The sequence below is a fragment of the Eublepharis macularius genome, chromosome 8 (genome assembly GCF_028583425.1).
Source record: "Eublepharis macularius isolate TG4126 chromosome 8, MPM_Emac_v1.0, whole genome shotgun sequence".
Classification (NCBI taxonomy): domain Eukaryota; kingdom Metazoa; phylum Chordata; class Lepidosauria; order Squamata; family Eublepharidae; genus Eublepharis; species Eublepharis macularius.
This window is the reverse complement of record NC_072797.1, coordinates 41,410,256-41,437,722: the sequence shown is the minus strand read 5'-3', so window position 1 is coordinate 41,437,722 and position 27,467 is coordinate 41,410,256. Positions and strand designations below refer to the sequence as shown.

Below are 27,467 nucleotides of genomic sequence, written 5' to 3'. Positions count from 1 at the left end.
ATGACCCTAGGTATGGATAACTTGAGAGACGGAGGGTGGCGCATAGCATCGTACCTCAGCACAAACCAATTTTGAAGCGGACGCATACGCAGTCTCGCAAAGGGTACTACTGGGGTAGCAGCTGCCATGTGACCCAGTAAGCATTGTATCATGCGCACAGATTGGAAACGATTTCTCTTGAACATGGAAACCAATCCTTTAAGAGACTTAGCTCTTTCCTGTGGAAGTAGTGCTTTACCCTCAACTGAGTTTAATACTGCACCAATGTAAGAGACCTTACGGCTGGGTACCAGCTTTGACTTATCCAAATTTACCAGCAGACCCAACCGTTTGCATGTGCTCAGTACTAACTCTACAGCGTGCACAAGCCCAGCCTCAGAGTTTGCCACGATGAGCCAATCATTGAGGTAAGGAAAAATGGCACAGCCTTTCTCCCAAAGGAAAGACACCACAGGAGCCACACACTTGGTAAATACCCGTGGCGCCGTGAATAGGCCGAAGGGCAGCACCCTATAACGGAACACCCTTTGCTTGTAAACGAAGTCCAGAAACTTTCTGTGCTCCTCTAGTATTCCAACATGGAAATAGGCGTCCTTCAAATCAAGGACAGCAAACCAATCCCCCTTCTTTAGCAAGGAAATTACAGCAGACAGTGTGACCATCTTAAACTTTGTCACCTTTAGAAAGGCATTGAGACCCCTTAAATCTAGAATGGGACGTAAACCCCCATCCTTTTTGGGTACCAAAAAGAAACGAGAAAAGAAGCCTTTCTCAGACTCCTCGTATGCCACCTCCTCCACAGCACCCTTGGCCAAGAGAGATATGATCTCATCCTCTAGCTCAGCCATGGTATTATTCACAGCCCTTAACGGTGAGATACACCTAGGCAGTTCAGTGAATTCCAGCCCATATCCTTTGTTCACAATCGTTAAGACCCATGAGTCAGAGGTTATCGACTCCCATTCAAATAGGAAAGGCTTCAGCCTGTCCGAGAAAGTCAGGGCTGTGACTGGTTCATCCCATCAGAATTGCCTCCCTGCTCCTTGCGAATCTTTTTGCTGAGCAGGAGGCTGAGATGGACGGGGCTTGAAAGGCCTACGCCTCTTGGGTTGCTGCACAGGAGTGTAATGGCGCTGAGCAGCAGGATAGTGCTGGAAGTAAGGATGTTGCTGGTATCTTCCATGGTACTGGTACGGGTTGTATCTCGTAGGGTACCATGGCTTAAAAGCAGACCTGTCTGCCGAGGTCACTCCCAACGACCAAGCCGTCTGCCTATCCTCCTTCTTCTTCTTCAGCGCCTCATCCGTGGTGCTTGAGAAGAGGGAATCCCCTTCAAAGGGCAGATTTTCAATTTTGGTCTTCACCTCCTGCGGGAGAGCCGTCAACCGGAGCCAAGAGTGCCGTCTCAGGATCACCGCTGACGACATACCACGGGCCGCAGTATCAGCTGCATGGCTTCCCGCATTCATCTGCTGCTTTGAAAGGCGAATGGCTTCGTTTTTCAGCAGGGACACCACCGCCTTCTTATCTGCAGGCAAGTAAGCAACATAAGACGTCAGCTTCTCCCACAGGTACAGCTGATAGCCAGCCATGATGGTTTGGTAGTTGGCTATACGGAGGGCTAGGGCCGAGATGGAGTATTGGCATCTGCCCAGGGCGTCCATCTTCTTCCCCTCCTTGTCTGGCGGGACGGAAGAGGAACCTGACCGTCGGTGCTGGATTTCCTCGGCAATCAGGGATGAAGGTGGAGGATGTTTGACAAGCGACTGCCACGTGCCTTGTTTGATTTTGTACATCTGATCAATCCGCTTCGATGTAGCTGGCAGATCTGAAGGCACCTTCCACACCTTCTCCACTATCTCCTCCACACCCTCCAACATAGGGAAACCCACCGTAGCTGGGTTGTCACCATAGATGCGACACAGGAGCATGTCCTTCGTCTTAGGCGTGGCTGAAGAAATATCAATCTCCAACGCCTTTGCCATATGGGCCATCTGGTCGGCGTAGATACGGAGGTCCTCATAAGGGGAACTCGTACTGGGAGCCACATTGTCATCTGGAGACGGTTCTGACAAGGAATCAGAGCGATACTCGTAGTCAACAGCAGCCTCCTCCTCATCAGAAGCAGGAGCCGACACCTCATCAGCTGGAAACGGTGGAGGTAGCCACTCACGCTGCCTAGATGGTGATGGCCTCGGATCCGAGGAGTCATACCCCGCTGGGGCCCCCTTCCATTGGCAATGGTATGCAGGTGGAATATAGGAGGCCTGCCGGTGTCGTGATGCCAAGGAACGCTCAGAACAGACACTTTCCACATCGGAGAAAGGGAGTCGACTCCGAGTGAAGCTGGCGAAGCGGACGAGCGCTCTCTGGGTGTGCGTCGGATCCGACGAGGGGCAGCCGGGCTCGGTTCCGGTGTCGGGGGATGATGCTCACTCGAGACCACGACATACGCACCCGGATCCGGCACTTCCTCCGGAGCAGAACGGTCTGGTGAGTTCAGATGAGGGGAAGGTGTGCGTGGAGATACTAGCACCACCTCATCAGCAGACTTGCGCCGTGGGGACCGAGAGTGTCGCTGTTTGGACTTCTTCGGCTTCTTCGACGGCGGCTCCAAGCTGGCTCTCGGATCCAATGCCCTCTTGGTGGAAGACTTCTTGCCAGCGGTGTGTGGTCTCGGAACCGCAGCAGCCTTCGGATCCGGCGTCGGAGTTGACAGGCAGGTAGGATCCGACCCCATCAGATCTGATCCCAAAACCGACTTCTTCGGATCCGACTTCGACGACGCCCTTTCTCTCGGCAATTTCGGAGACATCGCCACTTGTGAACCCACTTTTGATACTGCTATACTCGCCGGTTGAGATGTCGACACCGACTTAGCACAGGCCACAGAGCCCGCTCGTGAATGCCATTCGGCCGAGGAGCTAAGGGCAGCCTTTGGGGAGGACAACGGAGTTTTTCCCGCCACCGAAGGGGGTCTGGGAGTCTCCTCTCCATCCAACACTTTCTGCCACAGCGATGCCTTCAAGCGCACAGACCTCTCCTGTCTGGCCTTATGGGTAAACTTCTGGCAGATCTTACACGTTGGGACAATATGACCCTCCCCAAGGCAAAAAAGGCACAGATCATGCCCATCTGTTTGGGCCATCTTTATCTGGCACTGAGCACAGTGCTTGAATAAGGCCTTAGAGGCCATGTTAAAGGGGTTCAGCAATATGCGTCGTCGAATAACAGTCCGAGTCAATACACACCGAGTCCAAAGTCCGTCCAAATCAGTCAGAAGAAGAGTAAGTCAAGTCCGAAATCCAAGTCAATACCGAAATAATCAATCACGAAGCAAGCAATCACTATAAAGCACAGAGCTGCGAAGCAGACGTTCCCTTCTAGCAGCGGCAAGAAGAGAACTGAGGGAAGGGGTCGTTGGTTGCTGTTGGGACATGTGACCGTTTGGGCGGGAAACGGTCGCTGAGGCGCGCGCCCAACGGCCCCTTCGGAGCTGAGGAAAGTGATGAAAAATCTTCTGGCGGCTGGCCTGCGCAGTCCCATGTGTGGAGGCACAGAAGAACGAAGATGAACACCTCCTTCAGAGAGCTACGCTCGAGGCGGCTGCCGCCTCCGCCTTAATGGACACGCCAGCTCTGCTTGTTCAAATACTCCATTGCCATGGTGTTGTCCGTCTGAATTTGAACTTCCCTTCCCTGAAGGAGAGATGCAAAAGAGAAAAGAGCAAAGCAGATGGCTCTAAGTTCTAAGACATTAATATGCACAGACTGTGCCTCTAGCAACCACCAACTTAAGAGATTTTATAACTCGTGGTATAGAGAACTTATGACTAGGATAATGCACTCTTGCATTAAACCTCCTAACGAATCAATTTTGTAGTGATCACCCGAGAGCTGTTGATAATGAACAACAATGTTTAACGTATAAAGAAATAACTAAAACTGAAGCATCCAAACTTAGAATAAAGACGACTTCCGGTTTGGGATTCATGGAGGTCTAACGCAGCTCCATTTGTGGAGCTGACCGGATTGCCGTTTTAACCGGCCGGAGGGGTGAAAATAACCCGCGGCCGACTGCTCTCAGGCGGGGAGCAGGCAAAGAACGCTCAAGACCCTAGGGTGAGTTAGATCTCGGACGAGGGGGGGCTCTACACAAGGAGTCTCCCCCCCGATCCTTGAGGTCCCACCTTGCGACGGGTCGGCTATAATCTCTGCGGCAATTTTGGGGCCAATTCGGCTGGCATAAGACCTACATACCCAAGCTTCGATCGGGGAGGGAAGTCGAGAGGAGAATTTAAGATCGAAACAGCGATTACAACCCGAGAAAGCTGGAGAGAAGGTAAAGATCGCTATCTCTTGAAACGGGACAGATTGACAAAAATAGAGAGGAAAGAAAGTAGACTTTTAAACTGCAACAGACTAGCGAAAAGGAGGTGAAGACTCGGCAGGAGTTGTATTTTAAAAGAGACTAAGTTTAAAGAAGTTATTACAAAAATCGGACTATTGTTTTGAATACCTGTGGTTTTGGAGCTGTGGGAAAAAGACACCATCGCGAGACCTGCTGTGGGAAGACGGGAGACAGGAAGTGCGTAACAACAATAGAGTGGCTGGAGGGAAGCGGCCCTTGCCAAAGGACAGGAAGTGGGGAATCGCCATCTTTGAAAGTGGAAGGGTCGTGGCTTCAGCGGAAGAGGAAGTAGGCCATCTTGGATTATAATAACATAGAGAAACCATAGAGAAAAGACGCCCGACATTTTGGATATAAAAAATTAATTTTGGTAAAGATTGGGACATTTAAAAAAAAAAAGGAAAACGTTTAATTATACGCCACGGAGCTGAGGAAGAGAGCAGATTCGTGGGAGCGAGCTAAAGCAAGCCCCACGATGTCGAAAAAAGAGTGGCAATCGGCAATAGAAAACTTGGACAAAAAACTTATAGACATGATGAAAGAACTTAAGGACACGAAATTGGAGCTTATTAAAGAGGTTAAGGAAGTTACACAGACAGTAAAGTCGGAGCTGTCAGAAGTGAAAAAAGGTGTGGAAACGATTAGCAGTGAATTACAAGGAACGCAGCAGAGAGTTAAAACAGTAGAAGACGCGATGGAGAATTTAATAGACACGCAACAAACAGAGATGAGGCTGGTGAAGGGGAGGATGTCAGTTGCAGAAACTAAACACATGGAGAAGCAGCTTCGTTTTCGCGGTCTGCCAGAAGTGGAAGGGAAGTCAGCGCAAGAACAGATGACTGAGGTGTTGGCTGATTACCTGGGGAAGGAGGAGGAGGAAATTGTGGCTATCCTAGATGTGGCGTATCGTGTGAACTCGAGAATTGCAACCCAGAGGAAACTACCAAGGGATGTGATTGTGCAGTTTACAACTAGAAATATGAAAGAGAGGATTGTGACCAAACAATTTCAAGATCCATTGGAGATTGATGGCAAGACGATTATTATAATGAAGGAACTGCCCAGAACAGTGTTATTGGACAGGAAAAAATATAGAGTGCTAATTCAGACTTTGAAGGACATGAATATCAGATACAGATGGTAGTTACCGGAAGGAGTGTCCTTTGAGTTTGGAGGGGCAAAAAAACGCATCAGATCTGAGCGGGAGATGGAGAGATTTATTAAGGACAATGAAAAAGACTTACCAACAAAACCATGAATATGGAGTGTAAAGTATTATCTTGGAATGTAAATGGACTAAACTCACCGAATAAGAGAAAAAATATTTTTCATTGGCTACTAAAACAAAAATGTGATATTGTTTGTTTGCAGGAGACCCACATTAGAAAACAGGATGTAAAATATTTAAAATCTGGAAAATTGGGCAAAGAATTTGTAGCGGCTTCCAACAAGAAAAAAAGAGGAGTGGTGTTGTATATAAAAGAGGAGCTGCAGCCAAAATTTGTTATGAGAGATGTGGAAGCTAGATTTGTAGCAGTGGAATGTAATTGGAACTTAAAGAGAGTGTTGGTAGTCGGACTTTATGCACCTAACGGTGCAAAGGAAAGCTTCTTTGAGGACTTAAGGAAGCATCTAGACGATCTTGTATATGACCAGATAATTCTTGCTGGAGATTTCAATGGAGTGACAGATTTGGAATTAGACAAAAAGACTACAAAAGCACAAAAGAAAAGAGGACTATTGCCAAAGCCTTTTTTTGAGTTGATTCAACAAGAGACTCTCGAAGATGTATGGAGGAGAGAATATCCTAAAACCAAACAGTTTACTTTTTATTCTGCAAGGCATCTTACATTATCAAGAATTGATATGATCTGGGCCTCAAAGGACTTAGCGCTATGGACTAAGGAGGTAGAAATAATGCCGATGGTAGGCTCAGATCACAACCCAATTATGTGGAAATTTGGAAAAAGGAGAAAAAGGAAAGCCTGGAGAATAAATGAGGACCTGTTACAGGAAAGTGAGAATATGGAAACACTGAGAAGAGAGACTAAGTTTTTTATACAATACAACGTGAATAAAGAAGTACCAACCAGTAAAGTTTGGGACGCGTACAAGGCGGTTGTAAGGGGCATACTAATGGACTTAAATGGTAGAGCAAGGAAAAAGAAAGAGGAGAAAAGACAAGAGATTGAAGAGAAAATAAAGGCCAAAGAAGTACAGTTAAAAAAGAGACCAGGGAAAAAGAAAATACATCAGGAAATCAAAATTCTTCAAGAACAGTTAACGGCAATGAGTAACAAAGAATTGGAGTGGAACCTTAAAAGACTGAATCAAAAAGCTTTTGAGGGTGCTAATAAACCTGGGAAATATTTGGCATGGCAATTAAAGAAGAAAAGGGAAAAGAAAATAATAAATAAAATTTGTGAAGAAAACAAAACGTATTTGGAGCAGACTACCATTAGCAGAGCCTTTTATAAATTTTACGCTAAGCTGTATAATAAAAAAGAAGTAAACAAAGAATCAATAGCATCATATTTGGAGAAAACCAAACTTCCAGAGATCTCGGAAGCTTGGAGAAATAAGCTGAACAGTGAAGTAACTGATGAGGAAATAAATATGGCAATACAATCCGCAAATCTAGGAAAGGCGCCAGGGCCAGATGGACTTACGGCTAAATTTTATAAGACAATGGCCAATGAACTGGCACCATTCCTAAAAGAGGTGATGAACGGAGTTTTTAGGGATCAAAGAATTCCAGACACTTGGAGCGAAGCGAATATATCATTGATCCCAAAAGAGGGCCAAGACCTGACTAGCGTGAAAAATTATAGGCCTATATCACTACTTAATAATGACTATAAAATTTTTGCGAAGATATTGGCGGAGAGATTGAAGGGGTGGCTCTCGGAAGTTATAGAGGAGGAACAAGCAGGCTTTTTGCCAGACAGACAAATAAGAGACAACTTAAGGACAGTGATCAATGCTATTGAATACTACGACAAGCGTTGTGACAAAGAGGTTGGTTTCTTCTTTGTAGACGCTGAAAAAGCGTTTGACAATTTAAACTGGGACTTTATGTTTGCCACTATGGAAAAGCTACAATTGGGAGAAAGATTCGTCAGAGCAATCAAGGAAATCTATAGAGACCAGACTGCAGCAATTGTAGTGAATGATGAATTGACCAAAAAATTGACGATTAGTAAAGGAACAAGACAAGGTTGCCCGTTATCTCCATTGTTGTTCATTTTAGTATTGGAGATTCTGATGATACAAATTCGACAAGATGAGGAAATACGAGGAATAAAAATAAAGGACTATTCATATAAGGTCAGAGCATTTGCAGACGACATAATGTTAATTGTAGAAGACCCACTGGAGAACATGCCAAAAGTGATAGACAAGATCAAGGAGTTTGGAGATTTGGCAGGTTTCTTCATTAACAAAAAGAAGTCAAAGATATTATGCAAAAACATGACTAAGCAGAAACAACAATTGTTAATGGAAACAACGGATTGTGAAGTAACTAGTAAGGTGAAATACTTGGGAGTTGAGCTGACTGCAAAAAATATAGATTTGTTCAAGAATAATTATGAAAAATTATGGACTCAGATAGAGAGAGACTTGATTAAATGGAATAGATTGAACCTGTCATGGTTGGGCAGGATTGCAGCAGTTAAGATGAATGTGTTACCAAGAGTAATGTTTTTGTTACAGACAATACCAATCATCAGAGACTCTAAACAATTTGAAAAATGGCAGAGGAAAATATCAGATTTTGTTTGGGCAGGCAAGAAGCCTCGAGTGAAAGTAAAAGTTTTACAAGATGCAAAGGAGAGAGGCGGAATGCAACTGCCCAATCTGAGACTTTACCATGATGCAATCTGCCTAGTTTGGTTAAAAGAGTGGATGACATTAAAGAATAAGAAACTATTAGCCCTAGAGGGATATAAAAAATTTTTTGGATGGCACGCATACCTATGGCATGACAAAGTAAAGGTCAACTCGATGTTCCTGCATCACTTTGTAAGGAGAAGTCTATTTACAATCTGGAAGAAGTATAGAATTTACCTACAAGAAGGAACCCCCTTGTGGGTGGTTCCATATGAGGTGATAGATCCGAGAGCTGTGGATAATGAACAACAATGTTTAACGTACAAAGAAATAACTAAGATTGAAGCATCTAAACTTAGAATAAAGACGCAAGAGGAACTATCACCTAACTATGATTGGTTTCAGTATAGACAGATTAGAGACTTATACAACTCCGACTTTGCAAAAGGGGGCATACGAACAGAGAACTCGGAACTAGAGCAGACCCTTCTTAAAGAAGACAAGAAAAGAATATCCAAGGTATACCAAGTATTGCTGAAATGGTATACTGAGGATGAGATAGTTAAAACACAGATGGTGAAATGGGCTATAAATTTCAATAAAGAAATAACAATGGAGGCATGGGAATACTTGTGGAAAACTACAATGAAGACAACGACGTGTATCAATATTAAAGAGAACATTTTCAAAATGATCTATCGTTGGTACATGACACCAAAGAAGATTGCGCTAGGGAATTTGAATACTTCTAATAAATGCTGGAAATGTAAGAAACATGAGGGCTCCCTCTATCATATGTGGTGGTCGTGTGAGGTAGCTAGGCAGTTCTGGGGGGAAATAATAAGAGAAATGAGTGAAATTTTACAGTTTCAAATAAATAAGAACCCAGAACTCCTGCTGCTAAACTTGGGAATGGAGGGAATTCCAGCCCATCATAGGACGTTGATTTTTTATATGACTGCAGCAGCTAGACTTTTGTATGCGCAGAAATGGAAAGTACAAGAAGTACCAACTATTGAAGATTGGATCTACAAATTGCTGTATATGGCTGAAATGGACAAGATGACAAGAAAACTGAGAGATCTGGACTCAGGGCAGTTTAACACAGACTGGGAGAAGCTGAAACAATATCTGGAGAAGAAATGGGAGGTGGGAGGAAAACTGTGGCAGTTTGAGAACTACTGAAGTATAATAAAAGTATAAAAGAGAGGGGTGACTTTACCGGGGGAGGAAGAGAAATGTGAAATTATAAGCAGTTAGATTAATTGATTGAGATATATATAGATATGTATAGGTTAACTGATAGAGAATAATTAATGATAAGGTTTAAACAAGAGGATTGACTAACTAATAATATTTTCTTTCTTTGACAAGATTTATATGCACCAAACTGAATGTATAGAAGAGTTAAATTGGTTGAGTATCTGAGGAGTTATATAGAATTACCATAAAAAGTTGAAATGAGTAATATATAGAGAATAAATCAAATTGTTTGATTTAAATGTGGGAAATTTTTATGGTTTATATATTTTTATAGGTTTATATAGAATTATTCAAAACTGGAAAATGGGATAAATTGTTTATCTAAAGACGTATAGTTTGGGTGTATAATAATTAAAGGAGTTAATGATGCACTGCTTAATATAATGGAAAATGTATATCTGTTTTAGACAGAGGAATTTAATAGAAGTAAGGGAAAAGGGACAGAGGGTGGGAAAGCTGTTGGAAGTCAACAAAAGGGGGGGAAAGGGAGGGGGTTAGAAACGAAAAATTAGGGGAAAATTGATTGTAATGTAAAAATAAAAATGTTCCAACCCAATAAAAAATTTTTCAAAAAAAAAAACAAACTTAGAATAAAGACACAAGAGGAACTATCACCTAACTACGATTGGTTCCAGTATAGACAGATCAGAGACTTATATAATTCGGACTCTGTAAAGGGAGGTATACGAATAGAGAATTCGGAACTAGAGCAGACCCTTCTTAAAGAAGATAAGAAAAGAATATCCAAGGTATACCAAGTACTGTTGAAGTGGTATACCGAGGATGAGATAGTTAAAACACAAATGGTGAAATGGGCTATAAACTTTAATAAAGAAATAACAATGGAGGCATGGGAATACTTGTGGAAAACTACAATGAAGACAACGACATGTATTAATATCAAAGAGAACATTTATAAAATGATCTATCGTTGGTACATGACACCAAAGAAGATTGCGCTAGGGAATTTGAATACTTCTAATAAATGCTGGAAATGTAAGAAGCATGAGGGCTCCCTCTATCATATGTGGTGGTCGTGTGAGGTAGCCAGGCAGTACTGGGGTGAAATAATAAGAGAAATGAGTGAAATTTTACAATTTCAAATTAATAAGAACCCAGAACTCTTGCTACTGAACTTGGGAATGGAGGGAATTCCAGCCCAACACAGGACGTTGATATTTTATATGACAGCAGCAGCTAGACTTTTGTATGCGCAAAAATGGAAAGTACAAGAAGTGCCAACTATTGAAGATTGGACTTACAAATTGCTGTATATGGCTGAAATGGACAAGATGACAAGAAAATTGAGAGATCTGGACTCAGGGCAGTTCAACACAGACTGGGAGAAGCTGAAACAATACCTGGAGAAGAAATGGGAGGTGGGAGGAAAACTGTGGCAGTTTGAGAACTACTGAAGTATTGAAGTAGAGGGGGGAGACTTTACCGGGGGGAGAAGAGATAAATGTGAATTAATAAGCAGTCAGATTAATAGATTGACATATATATAGATATATATAGGTTAACAAACAGAACATAGAGAAAATAATTAATTATAAGGACTAAATATAAGGAGCGATTAACTAACAATATTTTCTTTTTTTTCTGACAAGTTTTGTACCAAACTGAATGTCTGAAGATATAGATGGGTCAAATTGATTGACTACGTGAGGAGAGATATATAGAACTATTATAAAAAGATAGAATGAGTAATATATATAGAGAATAAGTCAAATTGTTTGATATAAACGAATGTATGATCTATATGGTTTATGATATATAGAAATACCTGAAATTGAAAAATTGGGATAAATTGTTTATCTAAGATGGAAACAAAGGCTTACAGTTTGGGCATATAATGTTAAAAATAGTTAAGGATGTACTGCTTAGAATAATGGAAAATATATATTTGTTTTAGATAGAGGAAGCTAATAAAAGTAAGGGAAAGGGGACAAAGGGTTGGAAAGCTGTTGGAAGTCAACAAAAAGGGGGGGGAAAGGGAGGGGGTTAGAGATGAAAAATTGGGGAAAATTGAATGTAAATGTGGAAATAATGGATTCTAACCCAATAAAAAATTTTCAAAAAAAAAAATTTTTTTGTAGTGATCACATATTCAAGCGAGTGAAAGGTACCACTGCTGTAGTGGTTGCCATATGACCTAGTAATCTCTGAATTCTCCACACCTATTGAAAATGGTTCCTAATAAACGTGAATACTAAAGGCTGAATTATTTTCACCCTTTCAGGCGGGAGAGTAGCCCTACCATTCATGGCATGTAAGATGGCACCAATATAAGCTACTGTTCTACAGGGTTCCAGTTTAGACTTGGCAAAGTTAATTACCAGGCCCAGGCTAAGACGTGTTCACCAAAAGTGCAACAACTTGCACTAACTTTTCCCTAGATGGAGCTGTCATCAACCAGTCACTTACATATGAAAAAATAGAACAGCCTTGAGCTCTAAGATGTGCCACCACCAGTGCCATACATTTGGTGAACACCCTGGGGGCAGTAGATAGCCCAAAAGGTAAGTCAGTGTGGAACAGTCTGTCCTGGTATTTGAAACAGAGGTACTTCCTATGGTCCCTTCTGATTGCCACATGGAAGTATGCATCTTTAAGGTCCAACACTGCAAACCAAACATCCCTGTCTAACAAGGGAAGTATAGCAGAAATGGTTACCATCTTAAATTTAGATACCCTGAGAAATCAATTAAGGCCTCTGAGATCCAAAATAGGCCACAGACCGACATCCTTTTTGGGGACCAGGAAAAACCTTGAGAAAAACCCCTGGATGTTTTCAACCAACTGGAGCATATGGGGGCTGTTTTTTGGCAGGCTGTCTTTCTTCAGTCGGCATTCCTTCGCTGGGGGGCTGAGCAAGCCTCCGAGGCAAGTCGGACCCTGCCGGGCATGTTCCCACCGCCGGAAGGACGGCTCCTGGAAAAGAGCCCTTTCCATGAAGTAATCTCCGGAGTCCGATGACTCCTTTGCTTCCATCTGTCCCTCTTCTTCTCTTTAATTGAGAAGGGATTCCTCACAAAGCGACAGGACAGAGAAAAAAGATGAAGGGACATAGGAGATAACAGACACAGGAGTAAAGTGGGAAGAAAAAACAGATAGGATGAGAATTGAGAGAAAAAAGATCTATTTTGGATTTAGAAAGGATCAGATCAAAGGTAGCAGAGGTAACCAATTGAGTACTGCTCTCCCCTGAGGCAGGAAAAGAACTGAGGAGAGAGAGGGTGGTCCCACATACCTAAGGAAGAAGAAGAAAGTTCAACTTCCTGCCTCCACAATTGGATGGTGGGAATCACCCCAAGATGTCCTCCGCCTCAGAGGGAGAACCTGTTTTTCTGTGGTTTAAAGGGAAATCAGTGTAGATACTCACTCCACCACCAGTACAGGGAAGGTGGTGGAGCTATGCTCTACTTTAAAAATGGAATAAGGCAAGTTTATACAGCTTTAGACTATAGAGATTTTACATAGCTTACTGGAACAGTACTGATTGAGCATGAAAGTTCAGATTTAAAACCTGAATGCTAGGATAGGCAAGGAAGAGTCCCAGATACAAAGGCACACTTCAAAGAGTGCAATGAACGAGCCTGTCAGAAGTAGTAGTATATGGTCCAGCACCTCTACCTAATTAATTGCCTAGATCTTATGTATTTTAGGATACCTGTAATTTTGTAGAGTCTCCTTTGTCTCATCTAGCCACACCTGTGATCCTTTGATGGTCAGTGCCTGCTTATTATTGCTCCAGTAACCCATATTATTCATCCCCCTGTTGCAACACACTCACACCATGCAAGTAAATTGCTTCATTTATTACACCAACTGTAAACAAGGGAATACTAAACTGAACCTGCCTGCCTTCTTACCCTTGCTGGAGGCTCAAATGTACAGAATATGGTTGTCATGTGGGTTCTCTCCTCACACTCTGGTGACCAGCTCCTCTTTGCCAGTCAAAGGAAACCAAGAACACAAGCTTTGGGCTATTTCTGAGATAAAGGCTGAGCCAGAAGAATGAGGGCAAGATCAGGCATCATCACACATGGATCTTATCAAGCTCACTGAAAGTAACAGCAGATCACACAGAAGCAAAGCTTTCCCCTTTGCCTAGCCCCCAAATCATTAATCAGGTCTAGCTATTAAAGATACACCTAGATTTAGAGAATCTTGCTGCACTTCTGCCAATAAAGATAGACCTAGGTTCACAGTAGCATCTTCTGCTAACAGATTCTTTGTTCAGGCGGCTCCAGTTTAAGGTGGCTTCAGTTTCCCATCAAACTTTCCGGCTCAATTAGGTTAACCAAGGGCCAAGCTAGATGCGGAGGGTTTTAAAGTGTTAGGTCTCGGTTCCCCAAACCCAACTCAGGTTACTACAGCCATACAGCAGTTAAAAAAATGGCTTTTTTAAAAAAAAGTGAGCCCAAATGGCCTCAGAATGCCTCCGTGGGGGAAGGAGGGGCTCCTACCTCCCCGCTCAAACCATTTCCCCATTGTCACAATAGCACAGGAGGAATTTCCTCCCCTGTTTTTACTGCTCCATATGCACAGAATATTCCATGTGGAGCAGAAAAAATAAGGGAAAAACTCCCTCCTCTGCTTTTGACAGATGAAATGGCTTGAGGGGAGAGGGAGAGGCTCTCATCTCCCTGCAGAGGCATTCTGAGGCCATTTAGAACCCAGACCCAACTCTTCAAAAACCTACATGTCTAGCTTGGCCTTAATACTGCCTACAAACACATCTCTTCCCCACCTGAATACCAATTCTTCATTCCTTAATATTTCCAGGACCCTGGACCACCCTCCTTCTCCCTTTTGGCAAATCTGGTGTCCCACCTGTTAAATCATCTGACCCCACTCCTCTGTCCTCCAGGCTGGGACAAAAAAAATCAAACTTTTGTTTTGAACTTAAGCTTCTAGCCAGATTCGGTTTCATTTTCTTGGCCATTGTCGGACGCTCCTCTCCGCAGGTCTGAGAGGAAGCGCCCGAGCAGCCTGACCGGGCGGCTGATCTGCGAAGATTAGCCCCCAGAACTCCCAGTGATGGAGGCAGGGTCCGGAACGCGGCGGGAAGAGCCCCCTGAAATTGTTGCAGGGGGTAAATTGCCCGTTTGTTCCTATGGAGGCCGGCAGACGTGCTGCCGGGCCATGGAAAACGGCAAAGAGCAGAACTAGGCGGAAGCCTGTAAGTAAGCGAATCCCTTCTGTTATTACAAGCGCACGCGAAGGAGTGGTGGGATCTGAAGCTAAGAAGGCTCGTTCTTCCCCCTCTCTGAGTTTCAGAATTTGGTCGGCGGTCCCCCCCCCCTAAAATGGCAGCGAAAAAGCAGAGTCCCGCTTTGGGCAAGTCAATCTCGGCTGCCCTCCAGGGGAAAGGAGAGTCGCTCGAGGACTTGGTGAAGAGGTCGGTTATCGAAGCCATAAAGCCCTTTGTTGACAAGCTGAATGAAACAGATCAAAGGGTGGGCTTAATTGAGAGCGAAGTGAAAACCATTAAGGAAGCAGCGGGGGGGCAGAGAAGTCTGCTCGGGAAAATGCGTCACTTGTGAGGGCAATGAACAAAGAGTTAAAGCTGGTGGAGAACCAGCTGATCGGGCTACAAGTGGAACGAACACAGACAATTTTGCACATCCAGAATGTGAAAGAGGAGGAAAATGAGGATTTATGGGATCTGGCCTCGGAACTATTGGCGACACCCGTGAGGGCAACTAAAGAAGAGGTAAAAAGCGCCATTTTGGAAGTCCGTCGGGCTTCTTCAAAATATGCAATGAAGCGTCAGCTGCCTCGCGAGATCATCATCGATTTTTCATCTAAGAGGATCCGCGACACTATCCTATACAACTCATACAATGCGGATCTGGACTTTCTGGGTAATAAAGTTAAGATACTGAAGGACGTTCCATTTTTAGTTCGGAAAAGAAGATTTAAGTATAAAAAGTTCGCAGCTCTTCTGAGGGAACGTGGAATAAAGTATAAATGGCTATTTCCGGAAGCTATCTGGTTTAGTTACAAAGATCAAGCTTACAAGATAACATCAGAAGATCAACTAAGGGATTTTGAGGACAAAAATCAAGAATTTCAGCAAGACACCAAGCAAGAAGAAAAGGATTTGAAGTCTGAAGGGGGGGGAGGGAACGAGCACTGCGGTTGCAGTTGCTTAGAGAGAACTGCGTCCGAGGCCCAGGGGGGGAGGAAGACTTAATTTGGATTGTAATCTGTATTTTGCAAGGTCAACCACTCCATCAATATCTTACAAAGTTTTTTTTAAATAATGGCAGTATGAAGGGAAAGCATTATTTGTAGTGTAGTGTTGTTATATGTTGCTGGTTTTTTTCTTTCCTTTCCCTGCCCCCCTTCTTTCCCTCTGTATTGTTAGTTAATGTAGGTAATAAAAAAATAAAAAAAATTCAAAAAAAAAAGAACTTAAGCTTCTAGCCCCATAATGAAGCCAGAATCTGTCTGCAAATTGTGCTCTGCTAAGCTGACGTACAATACTTAACCACACACCGACATTTTTGCTTTTAAACTTTATCCCATCCATTTCTTGTTTTCTATATGCCTGGGACGGCTTCATATTTAAATACGCAGTTCAGCCACTGTAATGTTTAGTTTGGCTCTATGTCAATAATCATGGCAAGTGTAAGTAATGAAACATATGCATTTTACTTCACTGAATACAGTGAAAATCACTTGCTTAGCATGCAAACGGCAATGCATTTTCAAACATAGACATGTTACCTTGTAGTGACCCTCTTTAACTGCATCATGTAATGGTGTTACTTGTTCATGTCCTTTACAGTTAACATCAGCTCCTGCCTTTAAAAGTTCATTTGTTGCTTCAAAAAAACCAGCTAAACTGGCTTCATGAAGAGCAGTCCACCCTGAAGCACAGAAAAAAACCCTTTCTTTTTCTCAAATGGAGGACAGTTCATAATACAAACTCTATAGGATATTTTCTGTTGACCTGAGTTTATAGAGCACCTAACATGGTTCAAGTCGGTTTCCATTAGTTTTTGAAGAATGTCTGAAAACTGCATAAACAATCCAAGTCATCAGCAGGACAGACATTTGGACCAATCTAGTACCAACTGATGTGGTAATAAAACCAATCCTCCTTCTGGCAAACCTTCCTACACAGGAAGATCTTGTGAACTCATTCTTGCTAGTTACTCACCAAAAAGCGGGCAAGGCACCCTAGTTGCTTATAAGCACCAGCAGCTGCCATTGCAATATTACACAGATGTTATCCTGGCAGAACTCAAAAAAAGCCAGTATAGTGTAATGTAGGCTTGTGCACCCCAAAAAGATTTGGGTTTCCCGCTTCAGGTTTACCTGAAGCAGGAAAAAAAAATAGGAAAACCCAAATCCTGAAGTGGCAAGCTGCATCAGTTTTGGGTATTTAAACCGCTTCAGGATTATTAGGGAAGATTTGGCCATTGTTTTCAATGGCAAATGCTGCTCCTGGCTATCCAGGGGCCTGGTGGGGGGGGGCATTTTCTTCCCTAATAATCCCAAATTTGCAGGGGACCTTCTCCTATCTCTTCTCTCATGACCACCCACGATTCAGGGAGATTGAACTGGATAGGGGAAGGTGCCTCTATCCACCGCTGATCTCCACTGGAAAATTGGGGTGAGTCCTGCATTGTTGGGATTGTCCCCTAAAAGAATTGACCTTTAAAGTCATCTTTCAGATGGCAATAAAATCAGCTAGACAAGTGTCAGAATGGCAGGCACGAGCGGTAGATAGAGATCCATGGCCTTTCTTTCAAGATGGTATAGCAAGTTATGAACGGAACCAACTTTCTTCAGAAGGTGAACTACACATTTTCATAGGACAGAAGAGATAGTAATTCCCTCCTTCTTTACCTTTAACCTAATCCAAAGCATGGGAAGGAAAAAAGAATCTCACTACTTTGATATATGTAGAGATGTGAGATTCCACTTGGACAGGGCTAAACAGTTTTTCACAAGTTTGGGACACTAGTTGTGTGTTTTCAGGAGGTCCTCCTTGGGACAGTGTTCTTGGCTAAGTAGGTAAAGCAGAGGGTACATAATTCTGGCATGTCAAGCCAGAGGTCTGGAGATGTCCCTAGACATCAGGGCGCACTCACTAAGGGAAGTGGCGACATAGGCAGCCTATAAAGCCTTAGTTGTTAGAAACAATTGATAAGGTGGCCACATGGAAATCAGTATATTCTCATCAAGAAATGCAAGATAGATAAGTTGTCCTCCCCAAAGACAACCTTCAGCAAGAGGGTACCACAACACACCCTCTCGGCCTGGAAGCTAGACTACCCACCCTGGGGCATACTGCTCTTGCATGTCCCAAAAGTAAGGACTGCCCCACTCCTAGGACCACTGGAGAATGGAAGATTTGTATTAATTTACCATGAAACTTCCTTTATCAGTGGTCCAGGGGTGGGGCGGTCCTACCCACCCAAGTTTCTTGGTAGGGGGAGGCTTCTAGGTTTGGATGAAGAGTTAGGATGATAGTCATCCTCCCACTGAATTCCAGGGAGGGACCTTTCTATTTATTAAAAAAAATTGAGGGGAGTTATTTTCCCCTCTTGATATCGTGATGGGGAGTCAGGGCTTGGAAATGGACTGGCGATTCCAGGGACAAGCCCCTCCCCTCCGGGATCAAAATCAGCTGACTGAGCCTGCCTTCATAGAGGAAGAGCTATATTCCAAAAGTGTGGACTGCCCTACTCGTGGACCACCAAGAAAGGAAGCTTCACAGTAAGTGAATACAAATCTTCTTTCCTCTGTTTTAAAGGGAAATTGGAAGAGTGCTTGCAGGGATGAGAATAGGGGTGTCCACCTGGACACTCTTTCCTTCATACCACTTCATGGAAGTAGCCATAAACCACTGTGACAAAATTGAATTTATGCCAAATAACCATGCTCAGGATTGGATTGTTTTTTCTCTCTTTCAAAATTGTACATATATTTCTATGCTTTTTAATGTTTACATTAAAGGTAGCGCTTACCTGCGTAGTCTTGAGCATTTACATTTGCACCAGCTTTTATAACTGCGCATATGTGATCTAGGTCATCTTTTATAACTGCTCTATGCAATAAGGTTTGACCAAAAATGTCTCTTCGGTTAATACTTGAAAGTGATATGTAATTAAATGACGAGTCATTGAAATAATTCTTTGAAGTGGTTTGCTTCCCTGAAACACAAACACAAAAGATTTGATAAGCAACAAGTATAGTTGATTGACTAACTTGTATAGTGTGCTTTTAAAAGTTTGAAACAAACAAAGAACATTTGTTAATGGGAATAGTCATCTGCTGCCCTGTTGGTCTGCTTAAAACTGAACATTTCAGAAATATAATTGAAGACATAACTGTTCAGAATTTCAATTCTATCCACTATTGTTTCAGCTGACATATACAGAAGGTTTTAAAAGCAGAGATAACTAACCAATTGCTTACATGGCTAGAGGGGAAGATTAACTTATACCATGTTGGAGCCCTACTATAATCACAAGAGGGGAAAAATAGTGTCGTAAACTACTTGGTTATGCTTTCTTGGATACATTAAAATTATATAAGACAGAAGGATGTCAGAAGTAAATTTTTTATTAAAAACTTATTTTTATTGAATGTTATCCCTGTTTTATGAAATTCCTAATGTTTTAATGTCCATAACTGATGATAATGTGAGTTGTATATTTAAAAAGTATCAAAATGGATAACAAAATATATTGGATAGCAAAATAAAAAAGTATAACCTAGGTGATATTTTAAAATGTACAAAACCTTACATCTTCAGCAGACTATAATATCAATAGACATGGGTACGAACAGGAAAAAACCAGAACATGCTGTTCGTTACCATCGACGAACACCAACAGACGAACAGTAACGAACATGTCTCGTTAACAAACATGTTTGTTGTTCGTTGTTTGTGGGGGCCAGAACGGCCCCCATTGGACTTAGAGAGCCCATATTCACAGAGAGTGATCAGCAGGCTCTCCTCCAGCCATCACCCAAGTTTGGTCACGATTGCAATACAGATCTTGGACTTATACATTCCCAAATCCAACGCCCCCAGGAAACTCCCATTCAATATAATTGGAGCCACCAGTTGACTTTGGCCCCATATAAAACTGGTGGACTTGAAGAAGAGCTGCCCCCTCTCTAGGGGGTGGGTAGTGTTGCCGCTCGCCAGCAGCACCCCCCATATGCCAACACCCCAAGCCTCCCAGAGGCTACTTTCCACCTTGGTATAGAGGTGGGTGATGTTTGTGGTCGCTGGCCCTGGCGGGCTGGGGGAGGCGGTGGCATGCCACCTCCCCTCTAGGGGGCGGGGGGTGGCCGCTCGCCGGTGGCACCCCCCCATGTACTCGCTTGCTAGGCCTCAGAGAACTTGATATTTCCGGCGTAGGCCGGAAGGTGGGTCTCATCAGTGGCCACTCAGCCTGGTGGGCTCGGGGAGGCAGTGGTGTGCCACCTCCCCTCTAGGGGGTGGGGGTGTGGCCACTTGCCAGTAGCACCCCCCATGTGCCCACCCGCCAGGCCTCCCAGAGGCTACTTTCAGCCTCGGTATGAAGGTACGATATAGACAGGTTTCTCAATAGACAGGTGCATAGCTGTATGGGATAGATGTATAGGATAGAGAGATGTGTGGATACATTGAATACCTGTATTGGATTGACAGAAGAGACAGATACAGTGTACAGGGATATTGGGGAGACAGGTCGATTGCATAAATATCTGCGCTATTCCATCATTAGAAAGTTGGAAGGAAAGAACCAAGGTTGGGAAGTGGGGCCCGCCCCTAACATGTAGAAGCAGAGGCTCACATGCTGGCCATCGAGGCAGTGGAGGATGCATTCCCCTGCATTGTGGGGGAGGCATCGGTTCCCCTAGGAAAGAGGATTGTGGGCAGACAGGTAGGTGCCCTCATGGGGAGCTGTGGGCTGCCCCCTGCATCACCCACTGACCTGCCTTCACAGACACAGCAGTCTATTCAGCATCAGCACCCTACAGAAGACGGCAGTTCGACAGAATCTACACCACTCAGAGACACCTCACCTGTGCAGGCAGTAAGTAGTGTAGGCTGCTGCCAGCATTACCCTCCTTCCTGTCTTTGCAGAAAGGATGGGATGGACTCAACAGGAGAGGTCGCAGGGCGGGGGCGGGGGTGGGGCAGTTCCAGAGAGGGAGAGGTCAAAAGAGGGACAGGGTACTTGTATAGGAGGACAGAGGCTTCCTGGCTGCATTGCAGAGCAGGACCGGCAGGACCCCAACATTTGCGAGGCATGAGCTGAGAAACCCACTGAGTTTCTCTTTGGCGGCAGCGAACATCACCCACCTTCCTGCCTTCACGGAAAGGACGGGATGGACAGGACAGGAGAGGTCGCAGGGTGGGGGCGGGGCGGTTCCAGAGAGGGAGAGGTCGAAAGAGGGACTGGGTACTTGTACAGGAGAGGAGGACAGAGGCTTTCTGGCCACATTGAACAGGACAGGATGGGAAGGACAGGAGCGGTCGTTGGAAAAGGTCGTACTGGTTCCATCCAGAGGGGACGAGGTTGAAAAAGAGACCGGGAACTTGTCTGGGAGAGGACGCGATGGGCAGGACAAGTTGTGGGGAAGGGTTGTATTGGCACCATCCAGAGAGGGAGAGGTTGAAAGAGGAAACAGGAACTTGTCTGAGAGAGAAGGGCAAAGGGTTACTAGCCATGGAAGCAGCCCCAAGAACTGAGGGCGGCTAGAGCCCGCTGTGGAGAAGCTTGGCCTAGAACCACAGTAGACTAGGGTGGCTCAGAACCCTGGTAGGTTGAGGTTGACCTTGATGAAGGTCAACATGTCCACCAGGTCTGGGTGCAGACATGTGTGGCGGGGACGGAGGAGGTCTCCCAGGTGTGAGAACACCCGCTCACTCTGCACGCTGGTGGGAGGGCAGGACAAGACGTTGGTTGCCACAATGGACAGATCCAGCCATACAGCAGATTTACTCACCCAATACTCTAACGGGTTGGAATGGGGGGCTCAGTGGGCTCCGCAAGGTACTTGTGCACCATGGGCCCTGCCCACTCCTTCACTGCAAGAGACATGCCCACCGTGCTGCGGCCAACCACACAGCCCACCGACGAGGCCCAGAGATCAGGTGGGGCCATTTGGGTGGGTCTCTCCTGGCGTGGCTCTCTTGCCATCTCCGCCCTCTCCCCCTGCCCCTCCGCCCCCTGCCCCTCGCCCCTGCCCAGTTCCCTCAGGCCTGCCTTCTCTTTCTGGAAACGGAACCGGCTGTGCGTAGCTCCTTTTTCCAGCGCTGCATCTGACCCGCCCGCATGGCGATGCTGCTGTTGATCTGGAGGTCACAGTGGGAGGCCATTTGGTACAGCACCTTGTGGCACAGAGGATGCAAACGCTTGGCCACGCATGCCTGCATCCTCCTCACAGATTCCCTTACCCTGGGGAGCAGTGTGTGTGTGTGTGTGTGTGTGTGTGTGTGTGATGATCATCCTTATACCTTGTCATATAGCTGAACTATTTTAGGTTGAAGTGCCATTGTATCTTTACTGCAGATTGATATAACACACTCCTGTACATTGGAAACCAAGCCTCAGAGCGCAATAATAAATGAAGAGCATTGTGTGAATGCAGTCCTGGGTCTACTGCAATATTTGCAGTTTATCACACAGTACTAGAGCTCTAGATAAAACACTGGGAGTATTGCATGATTGGTTTTCATATGTGTGGGTGTGTTTGATCATAAATTGTTTACAATTGACCACTGAGGAAGGCCTAAGGGTCGAAACGCGTCTGGTCAGTTTTGTACTGTACCTTGGTCTATTTGTATTGGTCATTGCACTGTACCATCATCTGTATCTTGAGATGTTTTAGCAAGTATTAGTATATATATGTAGCCTGCCACTCAGGCCTTATGTTTTAAACTTGTTTTTATTCACATTGGTGCACATCTATAATAAATACTTAATATTTAATATATATATATATATATATATATATACTTTTAGGTTGTTACTTAACCCCTTTTGTTCCCCCCCGCAAGGACTCTTCATTCCATGGAGCTGAGGCTCAGATCCTCTCCCCTCCTCAGAATGTCCGAAGATGACAGGATGTCCTGCAACGGGCTCTTCTGCTCCACCAGATGACAAATGTCATATGTGGAGTTCTAGTGGGTGGGCAGATCCTGGAAGAGTTGGTGCTCGGGGTCCCCCCCTCCCCCTTCCTCCAGAACAGCTCATGGGAAGAGGCTCCCGTTCTGCGGGAGAAGTGGGAAGCGATGTGCTGGCAGCTGTCCAGCAGATTGCGCGTCCACAAAGTTCCCGCGTCCCAGCTGTCCCTTGGCTTGCTCCCCAGCCTGAGCACATCCCTCATCACCAAGTGCAGCTTGGTGATGCACACCAGGCCAGAGAGGGATGCCTCTTTCTGGGCTGCCAACATGTTGCTTCCCACTTCTGTCACCATGAAGCCACTGACAAACCCTTCCCCACCAGCCGTCCACTCCCTCAGAGCCACCTGTACAGTGGTGGTGATGTTCTTCCCAGTATGGACCTCGTCCATCCCCTGGGCCTGGAGAAGAACTGCCCTGTAGCCCAGTGTCAAGCAGGGCACCTTTTTCTGGGTGCCAGATCTTGGCCAGGAGCGGCCAGTGGGCAGTGATGGCAAGTTAGCCGTGATGGCAACTGCTCCAGAGGTCTGCTGTGAAGTGCACTGTATGGCCTTTGGTGGCTGACAGCTCCCTGAGCACCATGTCTTGCACAGACTGATAGAGGGCAGGTAGGACTCGATGCCCATCAGTGCACCATGACAGCATTGACAACCATGGGGTGAAGTGCTGGAGCAGCCTTTGGAAGCCCACACCCTCCAAGAAGGATAGGGGGAATCCTTGCAGGGTAATTGTCTCTGCCACAACGTGAATGCCCGCCTCCTGAGCCCTTGACTTCACCCTTTTCAGTGGCACTATTCCCGACCCCGATGGAACCGCCCAAAGGCCGGCCTGCCTGACCATTCCACTCCCACCAACAGCACCCTTGGGGCAAGGCTTCATGCTTTGGGTGGATTCCGGTGACCCTCCAACTGATCCCAGCTCAGAGGAGCTGGTGACCCTGTCTCCCCCCGCCGGATGTTTCGCTGGCCGAGGAGGGAGACCACAGGCTCGGGTGGCGTGTCTTCAGGTGCCTAGTCAGGACTGTAGATGAAAAGTGCTTCAGGTCATTGCCCCTGCGCACAAGGCCATCACAGACACAGCACCACACCACACAGGGGTCATTCGGAAGGGCCCGAAAGTGCCTCCATACAGAGAGTTTGAACCGTGGCCCACTAACTGTTCCAGGGGAAGGAAGGCAAAGGGTTACTGGCTGCGCCACGGAGCTAGCAACGGAAGAAGGGGTGAGGGGTGGACTGCAGGCAGGGACAGCGCCGGGAGTTTGGGATGGGGATGGGATTGATGTTTCATCGAACCCCAACCATTCAACCATTCCCCTGGCAGCAAGAGCTCTTCAGCCTCCTCCACAGCCCCCACAGGTGATTTTTGGGGTGCGGGAGTCTCTGCTGCCCCACAGCCCTGCCCAGTACTGTGGGGCAACCGGGAGAATCTTTGCACTTCCCCCCACAACCACCCTTGGCACCTGCCCAAAGCCTCATTGTGCCAGCAAACAAGAATTAAGGAGGAAAGAAAAACAAAGAATACTGTGAGCCCTCCGCTCAATAGCAGCATAAAATCAACACAGAAGCCCCTTTCAAATTAATGTGTATTATGCTCTTGAATAACAATAGTCAAGTTGAAGATATCAGCATATATCTGTCATACATAGAAATCATATATCTAAGGGATTGTGCTCTTAATTTACAGTGGCTCAGCTCCTGATACTTGCAAGTTTATAGTACCAAGAAAGGAAAGAAAAGAAAGAAGTAACAATGGACATGAGTAGCAAAACTGCATTACAACGTAGTTTTCAGTTTGCATTTGTATTTCTCATGCTGAAAATGAGACATTTGGCATTTGTGAAGAATACAGGTAAATGCAGCATGGAAATTCCCAATTAACAGCCAATTTACATGCTATAACCTCATGTATTCTCCACCTGAACTTTGTACAGAAATGTTTCAAAAATTCCCAGCTGGAAACTTATTTCCCTGGTACATGTAGGCCTAATTCAGAATGGGATCACTATAATATGAGAAGAGAATTCAGCCACACTGCATCCTTGGGTGCTATTTTGCCAACCTAATCCACCAAAGTAGTAACTGTCTCAAAAAAGGACATGGTTAGTCATACATGACTTGTTCTTGAGGAACCAATGCTGGCTCTTAGTAATCACAACTGTCCTTTCTAAATGCTCAAAGACAGACAGAGTGGTACTTTTCACATTCATGGCTTAAACCGCCGTTGATAAGCAGTCGCCCCGATTGCAGGGAATTCGGCATCGCACCTGTTCATTTCACACTATTGGGCAACTTTGATTTTGTATCTCTTTTTTCATTTCAGAAACCTCGATTCAGTTTCGGACTTTACGGGCCTCGTAGCACACGTCACCCCTTTTAAATTTTGCGCAGGCATAGCAATGTTGTGACATTGATACTTCGTCTGACATCGTCTGCCCATCAGGATCTCTTCCCCCCATGCCAATCAATCCTTTATTGGAAGGAAAGATTCCAACCTAAATTGAAAAATCAGTGATTAGCCTATACAATTTTGGCGGGAAAGATGCCAGTGCAATATATTGTCACTGCACAGATTCCCCTGTCTCCTTTGCCGTTGTTCAGTGGCTTAGGAGTTGTCTGTGCCTCATCGCGTCTGCTTTCGGCTTCCTCTTTGTAATCATGGCACTTGTCATATAACTTCTGTTTGGGCTTTATGGGCCTTGCAGCACACGTCACCCCTTTTTTAAAAAAAATTTGCGCATGTGTAGCAATGTTGTGACATTGATACCTCATCTGACATAGTCTGCCCATCAAGATCCCTCCCCACCATGCCAATCAATCCTTTACTGGAAGGAAAGAATCCTACCCAAATTGAAAAGTGATTGGCCTATACATTTTGGCAGGAAAGATGCCGGTGCAATATATTGTCACTGCACAGATTCCCCTGTCATGTGACCAGTTTCAGGGTGGAGAAAGGGCAATTTTCCTCTGCATAAATGCAGTCGGCAGTTGTTCTACCGAATGCCATTTTAATTAAAATTATGAACGCCCTGACCCCACCTTGGAATAATAGGCTTACAGCAGTAAGCCAATGTATACAATGTGCAGCAACATTGGGGATTCTCGACAAAACCTTTGATTCCCAAATACAGTAATGCTATAACATTGCTCCTACCAACACATTAATTTTTTTTTTTTTAAAGGTCCCACACTCTCGCTGTGAGTCCCGCCATTATCGGAAGCAGAGGTCATTTCGTAGAAAAAGAGCTGGAGGAAATGTTCAGAACTCATTAGCATAACTCATTAGCATATGCCACATCTCTTGCCATCGCCGGAAGTGTGTCATTAGTATAACTGATTTGCATGCGCCACACCCCCTGACATCACGTATTCTGGCTGTTTTGGACTCAATCCTGGCCATTCAGGGCCAAAACTGGGCCCAAAATGGGGAAAAGGGGCTGAAAATGGCTGGAAAGGGGTCCAAAATGGCCAGGTTCAGGCCGCTGATGAGTGAGAGAGTGATCCACCACCCATCAGAGGCCCGATCCAGGCCATTTCAGCCCCAATCCAGGCCAAAACAGGCCCAAAATGGCCAAGAGTCAGGGGGCGGGGCCACCTGACATGTGACCTCTTTTGGGAACTACTGGAACTGCATTCCTGTGTGCTCCCCCTCGAAATGAGCCCTGATCAGAAGCATGATAATTTAAAATTTCAAGTTAACACTGTGATGCAGCAATGTTGCTGTCCTATTCAGAAACAAACAAAAAAGGTGGAAAAAGTGGCTGAGGAGGTCTGGAGGGTGGGTGTGGTCAATTCCTCATGGACCAATCAGCTCCTGGGATGAAGGAGAGGGGGGATCAGAGAAGCCAAACAGGAGTATATACTTTCACACTGACAAGGTTCGGGCCAGCCACGACTTGACTGCGGCTTCAAAACAAAACTCATGGTATCTGCGCATGGGGTGGGGGAGATCAAGGAAAATGCAGACAATCTTCAGTTCTGCGTCCCATGACCATCTTTTAAGTGTGAAAGTCGCGCAAACATGGAAAGGAGATACGGTGCTAAAACGATTTAAAGTCCCAATGTGAAAAGTACCACTGATGATTTGTTACAGGACCTTTCCAGGTATGGACATCAAACTGACGGTTCGATAATTACCTGGTTCCTCCTTTTTTTCCCTTGCTGAAGATGGGGACAACATTTGCCCCCCTCCAATCTTCTGGCACCTCATCTGTACTCCAAGAATTCTCAGAGAATAAACAGAGGCTCCGCAATTACATCAGCAAGTTCCTTTAGTACCCTAGAATGCAATTCATCTGGTCCTGAGGACTTGATTTATCATTGTCTCTTTAAAGTAGTTGAGAAGTGGCTCTAAGGGTGACAAATTGAGGAAGTATGTCCAAGCCCAGTAGGAAGCACATACCAGAATTCAGCTTCAAGTATGACTGGGAATCAAGAGAGTTTTGCTTTTAAATATGGTGGGGCACATCAAGCTAATGCAGTAATCTGCAGAAATAAAGACTTACCTCTTGCATCTATGCTCAGTTTAGAGCCAGTTTAAGACTTCCCTTGCCCTTATGATACTTACAGCTGCAACCATTTCCTCCAAAACAGCAGAGAGTCCTAAAGGCTGGATGTATAGATTTCAGTTAGAGTTGTATATGGTAACAAGGATGGGAGGCACTCTGCCCAAGTGATATATTATGAAAAAAGGTTATGGATTTCTGGTTATAAACTTCAGATGATGGGGATAAATAACATCACTTACTACTTTTATGGGCAATCCTCTGGCTTCTCCTCATTTGCTCACCTCTGCCATTCGTATCTGACAATGA

General features: G+C 44.9%; 1 protein-coding gene across 1 annotated transcript in view; it reads right to left on the bottom strand.

Annotated features, from left to right (window-relative positions):
* Positions 1-27,467, bottom strand: part of ANKRD31 (ankyrin repeat domain 31) — a 105,111-nt gene that overhangs the window by 69,446 nt on the left and 8,198 nt on the right. Inside the window, exons 3-4 of the mRNA XM_054987557.1 lie at positions 18,498-18,683; positions 16,246-16,388 (exon numbers count right to left, since the gene is read on the bottom strand). Coding sequence (XP_054843532.1) covers positions 16,246-16,388; positions 18,498-18,683 — 329 coding nt within the window. The remainder of the gene's footprint in view (positions 1-16,245; positions 16,389-18,497; positions 18,684-27,467) is intronic.